The sequence below is a fragment of the Fistularia commersonii genome, chromosome 21 (assembly GCF_037954325.1).
Source record: "Fistularia commersonii isolate RoL2024-O1a breed Wild chromosome 21, RoL_Fcom_v1.0, whole genome shotgun sequence".
NCBI classification, from domain to species: Eukaryota; Metazoa; Chordata; class Actinopteri; order Syngnathiformes; family Fistulariidae; genus Fistularia; species Fistularia commersonii.
The window spans coordinates 8,215,901-8,232,401 of record NC_141304.1 but is presented as its reverse complement, the minus strand read 5'-3'; the positions used below and the strand labels follow the sequence as shown (position 1 = coordinate 8,232,401).

General features: G+C 37.3%; 1 protein-coding gene across 5 annotated transcripts in view; it reads left to right on the top strand.

Annotated features, from left to right (window-relative positions):
* klhdc8a (kelch domain containing 8A) overlaps positions 1-10,049 on the top strand; it is a 43,776-nt gene extending 33,727 nt beyond the window's left edge. For 4 of the 5 annotated variants that reach the window (XM_086169007.1, XM_086169010.1, XM_086169006.1 and 1 more), the window contains exons 7-8: positions 783-931; positions 6,271-10,049. In XM_086169007.1, coding sequence (XP_086025133.1) covers positions 783-931; positions 6,271-6,324 — 203 coding nt within the window. In that variant the 3' untranslated portion in view covers positions 6,325-10,049. Of the gene's footprint in view, positions 1-782; positions 932-1,866; positions 1,927-6,270 lie in introns of those variants that run through there. The other variant, XM_086169011.1, reaches the window with a different exon arrangement.
* Positions 10,050-16,501: the final 6,452 nt, after the last annotated feature.

Genomic DNA, 16,501 nt, shown 5'->3' with positions numbered 1-16,501 from the left:
GAGCTGCAAACTTGACACAAAGAATAATGATCAACAAATATGGCAAATATAACTCCTTAATACCGTTTCTGCAGCCAAAGACATGAAGGAAAGTTGCCAGAAAATGTCTGATTGTGTGAATGTGTATGTCAATCAACATAACTATATGGTTGCTGTGACTCTTATCCAAACTGTATTGCTTTAATTTCCTCTGATGGCTTGCAAGACAATATTAGTGTCATTATTCCTGCTAAAACCCTGGCACTGCAAAATGGTCTTTGTCAAAAGCAGTATGAAAGACATATTACGGACTAGGTTCGTTCGGTTTTAATGGCAATTGGCATCCAAGGGATTGTTTTTCTCTTATATGAAAATTAAACTTCAATTTTCTTGTACAAGGATTTAGTCTTTTGATCTTCCGCTATATTCCACATGAATCACCACGGTATTGATATGACTAACTCATAAGTTACGTGGTGACAACTCACAACGCAAAGTGACACACCTTCTGTATTTTGTTTGATTTTAGTTGCATAGCGTTGCTAGATTCGTCATCAGCTTTTATTTGATTATTATTTGCTGAGCACATAGCTCTCAAGGCCAACACAGAGTTTGCACTGAAATATTTATGAAAGAATTTGGTTCCTTTTTGTACGACCTGAATCCACTGGGACTCAGTCAAGGTTTGAAAAAAGATGAAAAAATTACTGGAAATATGAAATGTTTGTATATCTGTGTGTGTGTGTGTGTGTATACCGGTGTGTGTGTACTGTGCATGTGTGTGTGCATGTGTGTGTGTCCAGGTCATGAGCCCTCCGCACTGAACACAGTGGAGGGTTTTCATCCTCAGAAGAAGAAGTGGGAGAGGTTGGCCCCCATGGTTTCCCCTCGATGCTCTGCCTCCTCCATCATCATCAGAGACCGCCTCCTGGTTGTTGGTGGAGTCAACCAGGTAAACTAGGTTATATTTTAAATGTTTAGTACGTGCTTAAAATTCTGTTTACAGGGGAATTTGTTTTCGTCATGGTTTGCTTGAATTTTAAGTTTGAAAAAGTTGCAAATGATAACTGACATGTAAATGGGTTCCAATTAAAAACAGTAGCTCTTCCAGTGTTTCTATCTATTGGAGGTTCTAAAGATTTTTTTCTAAAAAATCATAAAATGTACTGCATTAAAGTCATTGAATAGCCTTAAGATGAATTTGTGATCTTTTTTCATGTTATTTTATTCATCCATCATTTGAATTATTAAGCAGAGCCCTTCAACGTGAAGGTTTCGTTGTAAATGTTTAAACGTACCACCAAAGACATTTTTCCTGAAGCTTACTCGCACAAACTATACTATTTACTGACTTATTATGAATTTACGGACGGACGGACGGACGGACGGACGGACGGACGGACGGACGGACGGACGGACGGACAGACAGACAGACAGACAGACAGACAGACAGACAGACAGACAGACAGACAGACAGACAGACAGACAGACAGACAGACAGACAGACAGATAGATAGATAGATACCCATCATCATGCAGGTTGATGATGATACGTCCAGTTGGCATTGTGTATCCATCAGATTCACACTCATCCGTCAAACATGTTAAACTGCACATGACTGCAGAGGGCTGTTTTTCAAGCTGTATATCACATCCATGAATTCTTCTCCAGCTTCAAATAAAGTTACATCTGTATGTGGCCTCAGAGGCAACACACATTCTGTGAGATCAATATAAAAACAATGCCTTTTTTTCTACTACTGTTTTAACCAGATTGTTTCTAAACATCTTGGTTGTCTGGTATGGTTCAGATCAGACTCCCTGTCTGTGGAGCATAAAAGCAACACTTTATTGCAAATTATCAAGCACATTTTCATTTCTTTACAGGTTTAGAGGAGAGACTGCAAGTAAACCAATGGAATGCTCTTTAGTCTTATCTGATATCGATTACATTGCTGTAATCTCTCTGCTGCCTCCAAACAAAATCTTTATATCCAGCTCACTCAAACTGAACCGACTGCTTAGGTCTTTACTGTTCAGTGAGGGACAGTGAAGAGGGGAGGCCATTATGGCTGATGCTGGAGGGGTGGGTGTGTGAGGGGAGGCGTGCAGCCTGTTCCTTAAGCCTCCTACAGACTGCACCATTTTAGAATACTGTGTATGTTTATTTCAGTCCAGACTGCAACATGAGTCTGATGTATGGGGGTGCAGCATCAAATTTGACGCACTGTATGTCGACAGGACAATCTTAACAGCTATTGAGCAGGTTACAATGACGGGAAAGAAGACGTCACTACACCGCGTTGTCTATCTTCCGTGATATAAGAGCTAATCAATGTTGCGTCTTAGCAGGAATCTAGTCCTTGTAATAACTGGATTAATGTGTTTTAGGGGAAAAAGGCCATCAAAATTAAACCAGTTGGCATCTAAATAAAACCCTGATTTTTTTTTTGTTTCAGTGCCAATGTCCTGCTGCTGCGTGTATCATTTCATGCTGGTTTTCTATTGGTGGGTTATGGTGCAGACGTAGGTTTTAGCAGCTGTCGCATAGCGAGATGGGTATCCTGAGCAAGTTTTTGACACTTATCAGACTTTGTCCCAGGCTATCTTTGGTGGTGAAATTTGACATGGAGATTTGACAGCTGACATGGAATGTCTCTCACAGTGTGACGCAGTCATGACCATATATATCAGGATGTTTTTTTTTCATCTTTTGTCAGTGATGGCTGAAGGTTGTAGTGTGCACTGAGCTGGGTGGTAAAACAAACCTGCGCTTTACAGTGATCTCAGACAGGCATTCACAGACTGCGGAAAAAACCATAAACAAAGAAATAATAAGATTTAGCTAATGCCCCCACGTTTAACTCAATTACCAATTACTCAAATTACCAATATGAAAATTGTTTTTCAAGAACAGGAATCGGGAATAGCATCTAATCAAATAGTAGCTTTCTATCATAACGTGACATTGTGAACATATTGAAAAATCTCTTTTTTCTATCTTAAATAGGTTTTTGTTTTTATTATTTTAGCCAAACTGATATTAAATGAATCGTTTCAATCCCAGAGAAAAAATCAGTACAGCAATAACTAGTAGAGAACTTAAAATAATAAAATGAATAATTCAAATTTGAACTCTTACCACTGCCTGTCACATCATAGGCAATTTATTTGACAACAATAGCTATTTGAACATAAAAATGATGTGGAAAAAATCAATTGCAAAGATAAAGAGTGATTGCATATGAAGAGTTTCTGCCAATGAGTAATGTCAGTTTTAGTATCAAGAAACCTGATGTTGTGAAAAAAGCAGCTAGTATCTTTTTAAATATGAATAAAAACTCATCCGTCACTACAAGGTGTCCCAGCTTCAGAATAGAACACACACACACACACACACGCACACACACACACACACACACACACACACACACACACAGAGTGCCATTAATGCCATATATCTGCAGTGTCAGCACTGCAGTCAAAGCTCTCACACCTGTAGGAGAAAAAGCAGCAGCAGCAGCAGAACTTTAGTGATGCAGATACATGCCTTTAACAAGCAAAGTCATTTAGAGAACAATTTAAACAAAAAAGGTATGTTGGCAGCCTTTGATACATTAATTCTCTAAACGACTGCAACTGGTAGTGGTTACAAATCTGACTACATTTAGATGCAGCTCATTATTCTGATGAGGATTGCAATACTCTCCAAAAGTACAAAGACTTTTAATGCACCGACAAAAGTAAGATAGGCTTTATGCATGCATTCAAGGTGACATATGAATGTCATAAAATGAAAAAAAAAAAAAGTGTAAATGCCAAAGATGTCAAAATGTCACAGTGTGTGGATGATTATGTTTGGATCATTGCGAGATTTTTGATTTTCATTCATTAGTCAACAACACATCTTAAAATCAACACTACACCAGTACCAGCTGTCATCAGCAACTGAGTCAAATAGTTACATCAGATAACCTTGCACTGATGCCCAGACCAACACCAAGCAGGTATAAATGATTTAAGCAGTTTCAGTTGTGGTGTAAATATAGATACAACTAAGTCATTGGATAATTTACATCTAATATTGATCTGTGAAGTTGAATGAAAAGAGCAAGAGATGAAAACAGTTAATCAAAGGGATTTAAGATGCTTCAAACACCAAAGACGACACTTAAGAATTCATCTTAAGCTCTCCACTTTTGGAATATACATACATACTTATCTCAAATTGAGTCCAAAAATGTCAAAGATTTATTCTTGCAGGTTTTTGTTTCTGTTTAATAGATGGGAGTAATATATTTTAACAACTGTAAGTCAGTGTAAGAACAATAGAATCACTCAGTAAACACCTAAGTAGAAGTTTAAGTTTAGGCATAAACAATCAGGCTTTACATATGTAATATTTTCAGATTTTTTTAGACTGAAGACTTTATGATCCCTCTTAAAAATTACCTGTAGACAGTGGCCACAACATGCAGTTATCAAAACATGAAAGGTCCTGAAAGGTAAGCAGTAGTTTAACAATCCCTGTCATGTGACATGAATTCTTCTTGAAACTTATAGTACGTGATCATGTGTCTTTCAATTAAGAAATATTGCTGAATGGATTACTGTTGTAACTGAGGGTTAAATAGATATGGTTATTCATGCTTTAAATATGCCTTGCTTTCTCTTGTAAGTTCTTATATACATATAAACAAGTCCTGTTTTTATTGTCTCCAACCTGCACAGAATGCAGCTGGTCGCAGCTGATAATTTTTGAAATACTGGTTATAACCACTAAAGCTACGCATTGCCACCCCTGAGAGAATTCTTAAGACTTCCAGTAAATTACAACTGGCACGAAAGTAATTCCAAAACCAAAAACAGTCACACTTTTCTGCGGCTGCAATGTCACAGACACCCTCCTGTCTTGCTGCCCCCCGAAGGCTTTAAGGAGCACCTGGAAGACTTTTAATTTTGACAGGTGTTTGGCTAACCTTCCTCAACAAGGTTCATTGCTACTCACATGATGTACTTCATGCTGTGCCTTTGTGGTTATTTGTTGCTGCTGTGATTTCATCCTTTCCTGTTTTACTCTTAATTGTCTGTATTCATGTTTCCATGTAAAGCGCTATTATGCAAAACTTTACTCACTCCATTCTGAAAAGAAAAGCTTGTGCGGTTACTGAAGAGAACATAAAGGTCAGCTCACACAAACATAAAGAATGTCTGCGTGTCTAATTAGACAAATAAGAGAACATAAATAACTGTGAATTTACCAATATGGCTGTGATTCATGCATGTGAATTGATATAATTTACCGTTCTATCGGGAGGGATCTATCAGAATCCTCAACCTTCTACAGTGTCAAGCTAATATGAAAAGTCATATGAAAATATCATGACAGACATATTTAGAGTAAACCAAATAAAACAAAAATACTGTAAACAGTCACACACGCACACATGGTATTGATTTCTTTTAGATTACTTTTTCTACAACCTATATAGCACATAATCTGAGTACATCCTCTCCAGGTGTGTAAAATATATTAAAAGAAATAAAACAAATTGTAATTCGGCACCGAGCCGTGAATCACTACTTGCTGAAAATCTTAACTATTGTAATGTTCATCTGTTGCACCATTACAAAATAAGGTATTGTTTTTCTCATTTATTTTGTGCACCACGTGAAAACAGATAGTGAGAAGAAATAGACAAATCTTTCAAAAATGGTAGCAGTTCTACAGAAATCCGTCGACAAAAAATATCATCTTAGGGCCTTTAATATCCAGTGACAGTGTCAGCCATGGAAAAACAGGAGCAAAGCTGAGGAAAAGCAAGTTTTATGGCTGCACCAAACAGCCATGTCTGAGAATGGCGGAACACTGCCCTCTAGTGGACATTCTGTAGAATGCAGGTATCCGGCTGCATCCAAATTCATAATTTGGACATTTTAACTAGAGAATAGAAAGAAGTAAGGAAAACCAAACCACAGAATGTTTGTCAAAGAAGTTTTCTTTTAAACAAGAAAATTGTATCTAATTTTTTTTCTATGAACTTTTTGAGTTGATTGATTTTAGGACTTAAGTTGGTCATTATAATGTTAAATTTATGTGAATTTCCAACAGTTAAAGAGGATATTATGTGGATAGCTTAGCCCTGGTATGACAAGTTTTAAACCCTCATTTATCACCTGCTAAATAAAGTCTGGTCAGGAGAGTTTTACTTTATTTGTGTAGGTGTCAAAATTGAATAATACTTAAATATTAATGTATCTTTTCACAATGTCTCTGCTTCTGGTTGGCAGGTCCCTAGCTCTGCCCATGAGATCCTTTATGTAAAAGAGGAAGAGTATCTGTAGCGATTGATGTCCCATGAATTCCTCTCATCTATCCAGCCGTCCTTCAAAAAAGACCTGGTTGCAATGGTTGGAAACATTGGAAACACTGGGAGGTTTCTTTTGACTGCATCCAGGCTTTACATGATGGTAATGTAACAGGTGATACTGCATCCTGCTGGATCCCATTGACACTGCGACCTACTCAGAGGCAAAAACAGAAGCACATGGAGGAGCTGGCTCTCTCTACACCAAGTTTATGTCCTTTTCAGGGTGGACTTTGAATGAAGACCCCTTTGATAGATTTCATGTCTTGAATTGTAGACAGGTGATCTATGGAGGATTTACTACGTTTTCTGGAACATACCATGTTCTTAGTGTGCATTTTTTTTTTTTTTGTGAACAGCTTACAAAAATGTTTGCATTTTAAATGTAGACTAGTGGATTTCCACATGAGTTTTGTTCATAATGTGACCATATTACGAGGTAATGTATGGCTAAGAAACTGTACTTTGAACAAATTGTTGTATTACCATCAACAACATTTTATAGTAGTTGTAGCAGTTTCACTGTGAATGCTGAACTTTCACTATTGTTGCTAACCAACATTACACGTGTATGATCAAAGAAAATTATATTAGATATGACAGAAATGGTGTATCAAATGAGGAAAGAATTTATTTGATATTAACAGACTGTAGGCAAAGAAAATAGTCCTGTAGATTTTATTCCTGCAGCAATACAATTCTTTTGTCGGTTTTGTTTGTGCAACATGTGCATTAATAATAGTTTACATTTCACTCAGGTTGTGACATTGCAGATTTGTTTTGTTCGTGACTCGAGAGAATGATCCTGCAACATTATCCATCACTGGGTGCTCGACTTTCCTGTAGAAGATATCTCACACATCCAAATCGATTAAAGAAATCTGTAGCCTGCAAATTACTGTTTTTTGTCAGTAGATGGCAGTGAATACTTGCATGGTACTATTGATGAACTCCCACTGACTTAACCATATAATGGAGGCTTCTAGTAGGGATATACAATTATCACAAATATAGCCAGCATGGTGTGTGTGTGTGTAATAGGACTACCCATAATTTAGGATAGCAATACGTGATTCGAAGGTACGTATCAAAGTATTATTGTGGGTTGACAGTTTAGTTTCCATAAAAACTGTTTAAATTAAGCTTACTTGATAGAATGGCATGGAAGTGAAAGGAAAAACTTGTGAAGAACCTGTCTAAAAAGTGTCTCTATTTGGTCATTACATGTGTAAAAAAAAAAATTAAAAAAAAAAAAAAACACTTTCATTTTGCATATATACCAAACCAAAAAGCTATTACTGATATTTTTAACAACCTGGTAGATTCAGAAGCCATTTCTTAATTTACAGTACATCATGATGTTTGATTTGGAATGAAAAATCACATGTTGTGGCCAAGCCTGTTAAATTCAATATTTCGATTTAGAGGGGTTGATCACTTTGACCTAGACTTCTTTGACTAAGAGCTTCTATCTTGGTTTCCACTGACTTTAACAAATACCTGTCCAAATCAATATCCATGACAATAACTGCATGCATGTCCTCCCAATTGTATTACACATGTGTAAAAATCTGCAGAACTATAATACATGACTACCTTCTGCTGTTTTCCATGTTTCTGAATGCTACTGGTTGTGGCCAACGTTGCAGAGAAAGAAGCAAAATTTGAAGTTAAAACAATTTTTTTGGCATGCAGAATGTTGCTGGTGGCGCTGATGTGATGGTCATTTACATTTAAAGCCCTCTCGTCAGACCACAAAATGAGCTGCTTGATGGACTTGTTTCGATAACAGATAACATATAATTGTATTTCAAGGAGACACAGCTCAACAACCCGGTCACTAAAGGAAACGGGAAGTGAACATGGAACGTAGGATGTGATCCTCCTTACTACAGCAATGTGGCATCTGGAACCAAACTATCGACGCCTCTTCCTGGCTAAACCCTGTTCCATATGAAAAAAAAACACTGTCGTGTGTGTCACCCAGCTGAACAGAGGCAAACAGTGGTTATTTATCAGAGCAGAACTGTGTGCTTGTAGAGTCCGTCCAGCTCAGCAGGCTCTCAGTTTTACACCAATAGTATAATTTCATTCATTTTTCTCATCATGCTGTCATATTTCTAAACTGCTAGTGTTACTTCAGTGACGGGTCATGTCAGTAATGTCATCCATAACAAAGTGCTTTGATGTTGGTTTTCTTAAAAACACTTAACATTGATTTATATTATTGGTCCCAAGGTCTATTCTAAAGGTCTTTTCTTGTCAATCACACTTATGGTAATTCAACAGAGTGGGTTGTATCACGCCAGTGATGTGAATAATTGCCATTTGCTCAGGTTGTCTGCAAACAGGTCATTTTTTTTTTTGAACCCAAAGGTTTCAAGTTACATAACATGTTTAAGTATGTCTGTGTGCGCAGTCCAATGCGGCTTTGGAAGCAAAATGCTTCAATGTGAGTGCTCAAAAATAGACTGTTTATTCAAAGCATCTGTAATGTTGTGTCACAAGGAAAAAAGGAGGAAATACAAAGACAAAAACAAAGGAAACACATTAAAGCAGTGGTTAACCCTGTTTTTTTTTTTTTTTGTATGAAATAAGAATATTCTCCCACAGCCTGAGTAGTTTCTCTTCAGGGTCATTTGGTTCCTCCCACAGTTCAAAAACTTTCTGTTGGTGAACTAAGGACTCTAAAATTGTCAGCAAGTATGAATGAGAGTGTGAATGGTTTTATATTTCTACATGCTACAACGCCTCAAAAAAAAAAAAAAAAAAAACCTTTTCCCCCATTCATCAATTTAAAATCTCTCCACAATGTGGTAAATAATTTTCATTTTGTTTAATGGCTGAGTTATGTGCTGCCTGCAGGAAGTTACTCCTCAGTCATTGCAGATGCTCAAACGCAGTTGCTCATACAGTATTTACTTACACAGGGAAGTTAACTTTTTAGGCTTTTAGCAAAGATTTTTCTTTGGCACACAAGATGCAAGATCAGCAACTCTTTGAGCCCCCATGTTTTTTTTTTCCTTACTGTCCCTGCTCATAATGGTAACAGGACAACGTACACTATACATGGAGGATTATTGTATAGTCACACATGAGAGATGGCAGAGGAAATGCAGTACATGCATAACTGTGAAAGTGGTGAATCATTCATTTCTTTTGCTGTCTACAAACGGTAACGTATTTGCGGTTACGTTCCATGTCGCAAGACTTGGATATACACGTATGTTTACAAATTATGTCAAGAAAGGTTATGTAATTTAAGTAGAATAGGCCACTGTGGTGTTGTTTAATTGAAATGTGATTTGTATTAACTCAATCATCAGAAGGCAGTGGAGAAAAGAATAATAGAGAACTATATTTGCACATTTTTTATAGATTCTGTAATAAAAATAATAATAATTCAAGGTCCCCTCCAACTCATACTCTGCAAGATATAGCAATATCTGTATTAGCATGCAATTTTTGATTAAATCTAAAATAGAACTTAACATTTATTAAAAAAAAAAAAAAAAAAAGTATAATACCTTTGAAAGTTCTGTGAGATTCTACAAATTGTAGAAACGCAGTTTCCATTGCAGGTGTTTTGTGTCCACATTAAATCTTTGTCAATAAGTTACACCTATATTTGCTCCTCATACAGGTTTACCTGACTGCAAGTGGTCAAGTGTCATTTGTAAATATAGTTTGGACTCCAAAATACCTTCCTTGTGAGTCTTCATTCATGCATCTGTCTAGTTATTAACAGAGTTCATATAAGTACAGTTCACGGTGTTGGGTACGAAGGCATTCTTTATTCACATGATGTAGACTTTTGGCCAAGTTTTGGTACTGCTGACTAACTAATGACATTCAGGATATAGATGGCGCTCACTAAGTCTAATTTAGAGACTGCACTGTTTGCACAATTAGGCAAGTGATTATTTTGAACATATAATAATTTTATCCATAATTTCTAAATCCAAGCTGTAGAAACTTGAATGCTTATTGGATTTAATGCATATCCATTGATTTGTATTTGTGTAACAAGGAGGGTATGACCTAAGGAGAGCAACACCCTATATCAAGGCATGCATAATTATTAAGCAGTTTCTTCTCCCCAGGAAAAATGGGCTTAAAAACAAAAAAAGAGATTGAACTCTGGCTCTAAAAAGCCAAAAATCATAAAAAGTATTTCAGAGGGATGAAGCACTCTTGAACTTTCAAGTATTAGGGCGTAGTCACTGCACACAAAAATTTTACTGCAAGCAAAGGCAGTGGTCAACAGGGTTGCGAGAAATGTGTCAAGAAGAAAAGACGCACATTAACTGCCAAAGATTCGAGAAGAATCAAACATGAAGCAACCAGGAACCAATTATCCTCCAGTGCTGCCATATTTCACTACTACAACCGACCTGGAGAGTCAAGAAGTATGAGTTGTTCAGTTCTCAGAGACATGGCCAAGGTAAGAAAGGCTGAAAACCAACTACCTATGAACAAGACATTTAATCTGAAACATCAAGAATGGGACAAGAAGTATCTGAAGACAGATTTTTCAAATGTTTTTGGACTGATGACATGAGAGTGACTCTTGACGGACCAGATGGATTGGCCCGTGGTTGGATCAGTGACGGACAGAGTTCCACTTCGACTCTGACGCCAGCAAGGTGGAGGTGGGGTGAAGGTATGGCCAGGTATTATTCAAGATGAGCTCTCAGACCTACTGCAATTTTTAGAAGACACTTCCTTTCAGCAGTGGCACAGGAAAAAGTCTGCATCTTTCAAGGAGACTTTGATTTTTATGCGAGACAATGCTCCAACACATGCATCAAAGTAGTCAACTGCAAGGCTGGCCAGTAAAGGCCTCAACGATGAAAAACGAATGACATTTCCCCCTCTTTTACCTGACTTAAACCCATGAGAACATTGGGGCCCTTCCTACGCAGGACCTTTACAGTGAAGGTAAACAGTACACCTCTCTGAACAGTGTTTGGGAGGCTGTGGTTGCGGCTGCACACAAAGTTGATTCAACAAACTGACTGACTCAGTGAATGGAAGGTTTGTGACGGTTATCGGAAAGAAGGGTCTTGGTCACTGAGGATTTTTTTTTTTTGTTTTAAAATTTTTAAAATGTTTATTTGTAAATTCGAGATAGTTTATTATTCTCACTTTAACAGGTAAAATAAACAAGTGAGATGGGAAAATCTGGATGGATGGATGGATGGATGGAGATAGATAGATGGATAGATGGATAGATAGATAGATGGATAGATGGATAGATAGATATTCTCTTGAGAAATCCAAAACTTCCCTTTTACGACTTCAATGTTCAGGTTTGAGGTTTTGTTTACATTTTGGATTGACCCAGAGCACTGTAGTTGTACAAGATTCAACTAGCAAGTTGTATTTTTGAAGATTATTCCTCAAAAATACAACTTGCCTAATTGTGCACATAGTTTATAATGCTGCTAGGATGATACAGGCTTTTAAACTCTAAAAAGTTACATAGGATGTCATGCTTTGTGAATTCTGGTAAAATGAATCAGTTTCATTGATAGTCCCAGTTATTGCAAATTTTGCTATCAAACGTAAGCTCGCCTTGGTTGATTGATCCGTCGTTGTACCGTACTGAAATTTTGAAATCTGCTCGCATAATCTGGAAGTATGTTTGGACTCAAAAGCTATTCATAAGTCAGTAATAATGTGTTATGAGGATGATGAAATGATGCTCGGCATCACTTACAGCTGATAGTGTAATCGTTGAGAAAAAAAAAAAAAGGTAAAGTGGAGAATGCTCAAATTTACGTTCATGCCTCTCCTCTGTGTGTACAGAACAAGGATTTGAGAGGATGGGAGGTGAGGGGTGTTTGGTGGATGGCCATTCATCCTGAGCAGAGGGAAGGTTTCCAAATCTTCCCCCTCAACATTCTTGTGGCTCAAAGAAACCCCAGGACAGAAGTGGCCTAAAACTGGCACAGACCGCCTTTGCGTTGCCAGGGCAAGCCACTCTGCCTCTGTGTTGCTGGGGCCCAATGCTGCTTTGTCCTTCGCTCTCACCTCACTTCCTGGTTTAGAAAAGAAGGCTGGAGGATCATTAACCACTAGAGACATCCTACACTGCAGTGTGTGTCCACATGCAACGAGACAGGCCTGCATCTACCTGTCTCTGGTTGACCTTGGTTGCATGGCTTGACTTTTGTTCACTCAAAAGCAAACATTAATTCAGTTGTCATTTTTAAAGAGCAACCTCCAGGTTAAGTTTTTCACCAAATTTATGTTTAACCTTGACTAGAAATTTCCATTGCCAACATAACTTCAGGATTTTTCCATATTTAACAAGGTTTATGAGAAGATGTTCATAGCAGAAAAGGCACTGTGTTCAGCAAGCCAACAGTACATGTAACATTACATCACAGTATGAATCAACCCAATCACACGGACTATCTGCAGTAAGCAGCTGTTTTTCTGTAGGAAACTTATTGTACTTTTAGCTTGGGATAATTTATCATCATGACAAGTGATTCTATTGGTGCAGCTGCAACAATGCCTGTGCTAATGGGCATCAGAAAGTCAGGACCTCACCTTTACTTATGCAACTTTCTTTACTACTCAATCACCTACCACACAAATGTTCTGATTGTTTCTCTTCGGTTCAGTAAGACAGTGGTTGTCCTCCATGTAGCTGTGACGTCTCAGACTTCAAGCACTCTTCAATCAGGTGCTGTTGCTCCAAATGAGAGTCAATCAGCAAACTGTCCTGAAGATTTTCCTTAGATTCATGTATTACTAAGCTTTTTTCTAGCACCTATTGATCTTCTCATTTGGAGCTGCTAAGTGAAGCACTAATGATCAGCCTACAACTGTTTGATAAAATGGCTGGAGCTGAACCACTTATATTGCATTGGTCTTAAAAAAAAAAAAAGAAACAAAACAATGACTTAATCAATCCATAAGGGTAAAGGTTGCTGTATATTTAAAATCATAATTCTACTATGAAAGAGCGCTCATCCTTTAATTATTATTGCATGTTTCTACACATTATGGCTTATAAAGTGTTTAAATTCATCAATGTAAAAATGCACAGAGGAACACCAAACAAGACATGATAATCCCCCTCTCACCCCAATGGAATTTGTAAAAAAAAAACAAGTAGCTCATTTAATTGAAGGATAGCTAATTCATATTAAATGTCAGTGACTCACATCATTTGGCAAGCAAGTCCTGTATGCAATCACACTTTGTGTGTTCAAATAACAATTCCAGTGAATCAATAAAAATGAAAACAGGCAAGAGTCAGTCCACTTGCAAACCAAGACTATTTCCTGAAAGCTACCCTTTAAACTTGGAATGCAAGTATTGCATTTGTGTTGACTGAAAAAAAAAAAAACATATGATATGTGACTCTGCTATGCAACATGAGCATGAATCCTCTTAGGCCTTGAATCCTCTTATGGCCAACCCGTGAGTTTCCATTTTCCCTGTTTTGCATTCTTCCACAGCTACATGTGTCGCACCAAGCTCCTGCATCATCGAGAACCAACAACACATGATAGTTGTACATTGCACAGACCACAACGCCAGATGTTGTATTATATTATTGTAAGTACAGTAGGTTAATGTATCTGTGTGGTTTCAGAGATTTAAAACTATTTAGCCTGTTACAGATTCATTCAACTCCAACTGAGCTGTCAGAAAAGTTCCCTTTTTATTGATCATTGACAAAATTAGCCAGATGGAGCTGCTGTATGAAGATAAGACACCTTAGACTTCTGAGCGATCATTATTATCCAACACTGGGTTTTGCACCCGTCCATATCTAACTGATGCTTAAATAGAATAAAACGCTATTAAGTCCTTTTGGAGTGTTTTTTGCTATCCCTGCAACACATCTAAATCCTGCCAGAGTGATTTCTTTTTTGAAATAAAGTTTTTAACAAGCTCTTTTGACTCAAGTGCTTTTTAAAAACACAAATTCACTAATAATCGTATCTTTTTTTCTTGAGTTACTTTTGAAAGATTTTAACAGAGACAATTAAAGTTAAATGTGAGTCTTCAGACATGTCTTACATATACAATAAGCGCAGTTATGTACAGTGTACAAAAATACAAGCGTTCTGTGAGGCTTTTCAGTAGCTATTTAACAAGGATCAGTTCCAGGCAGTGTTTTTTTGTTTGTTTTTTCCACTTCTTATCTGGAAAGTTGGCTGAAACTAAACAAAGACGAAAAAAGGATTGTGAAATGATAAAGACCTAGAAGTCCTGGGTGAGTAAGATTGAAACAGACGGTGACTCATTTATCTTCAACCAAGAAACACAGCAAACCACAGCCCACATGTGATAGAGTTTCTGCCAATAATACCTGCACTTGTCACTACGGTACCAGGGTAGGTGTGAGGTGATGGTGACAGCGTTGGTGTGGAGATGGGAATCGGCTCCAGGGAAAACACCAGGGCTGCTGATGATGAACTGAGCAGCTGGTTGCACCGGCACAACAGAGCTGCCAGTCCTCTGTGGACATCGTTGTCTCTGCTGATAACTGAGGAGAGCACAAGAAGAAGCAGCAGGCAATTAAAAAAGAAAAACACTCATTCATCACACATTTAGAATGATGCATGACAAGAATTTTATAAAAAAAAAAATAAAAAAAAAACTCATAAAAGCCGGGGGAGATTTTGAAAAGACCTCCCATGACATTCAACAGTTAGGAGCAAAAAAAATGAATTAAATTGCTTTTTGTTAGATTTTAAGTAGTTATGCTACATAAGTCCCATTTGAAAGAAGTTGCTGTGATCCTTGAACTTTATTTACAAGACTTAAGATACTTTTCTAAAAGGTAATGTTTAATCAAAGAGGCGGATTGTTTTGTTTTTGTGATTCTTTTCCCCTGGAGGATTTGGCTGAAGAGGCAGATCAAGGGGAGCCAGGACTCTGCAAAGGATTTTATTTCAAGGTTCTTTGCTTTGCCTCACATACTTAATATGACCTTGCAGTATTGCTTTGATTAAGCTGTAATTTTAATAAATACATGTAAGATTGAATTATAAATAACTATGAAACTGGTGACAATACATACAATAATGATTCAAAAAACATTTCAAGCATAAATACTTAACCTCACTTTGAGTAAGCATTTGGGGGAAAAAAAAAAAAAAAAAAGGCTGATGAACATTGAGAAAATTTTCAAGCTCAGTCTGAACAACGAGTTCCATTCAAAAACATAGTGGGATTTAACTGAACTGCTCAGAAACTGAAAAGAAAATATTCTGATGAGCCCCATAGCCGGTATCTTGTAGATCCTCAGATAAATACAAAATTCAACATTTCATGGCAGATGTCATCTATTCATCCATCCATTCTATTTACTGTGTGCACGATTATTAAGCGATTTCATCATTTCATACATAATTTCCAACTCCAACCTGTATAAACGTGAATTCTTATTGGATTTTATGCAGATCTGGTGATGTGTGTTTGATGTGGCCTATGGAGATTAGCACTCTATATCAAGGCATGCATAATTAGGCAGATTCTTCTCAGGAAAAATGGGCCAAAAGGGGTTTAACTGACTCTGAAAAGGCAAAAATTGTAAAGAGTCTATTAGAGGAATGCAGCATTCTTGAAATATCTAAGATATTGGGGTGTGATCACAGAACCAAGGAAACAGGGTTGCAAGGCACAGGTCGAAATTGACTGCCAAAGATTTGAGAATCAAACATGAAGCTACCAGGAAACCCATTATCCTCCAGTGCTGCCATATTCCACTGCGCATTACATATACAGCTCCGGAAAAGAGTGAGATCACTTCTGTTTTCAGAAATCAGTAACAACAAACAAGTCATTTCATTGTGTCTTTGATTCTAAAAACAAGCACAGCCTTTTCTATTAAGGTTGCGTTGAGGCAATCACCTAAATCAAATCTTGTTTAACAATGAACAGTCTTAAAGACATTTCTTGAGTCAGAACTGTCCTCGGACAATGGAACCAACTGGAAGGCAAGAACCATGGTGGTAGTACACAAAGTTATTGTAATGAAAGGAAGGAAGTACTTAAAATGCAAAAAAGTAATGAAAAGTTTTTGGAAAAGACAGGTTCTGGCAAATCTGCCCAGCAAGAACCTTGCTGATCCCCAGATCATCACCAACTAACCATCAAATTTCACTGCGGGTGCAAGACAT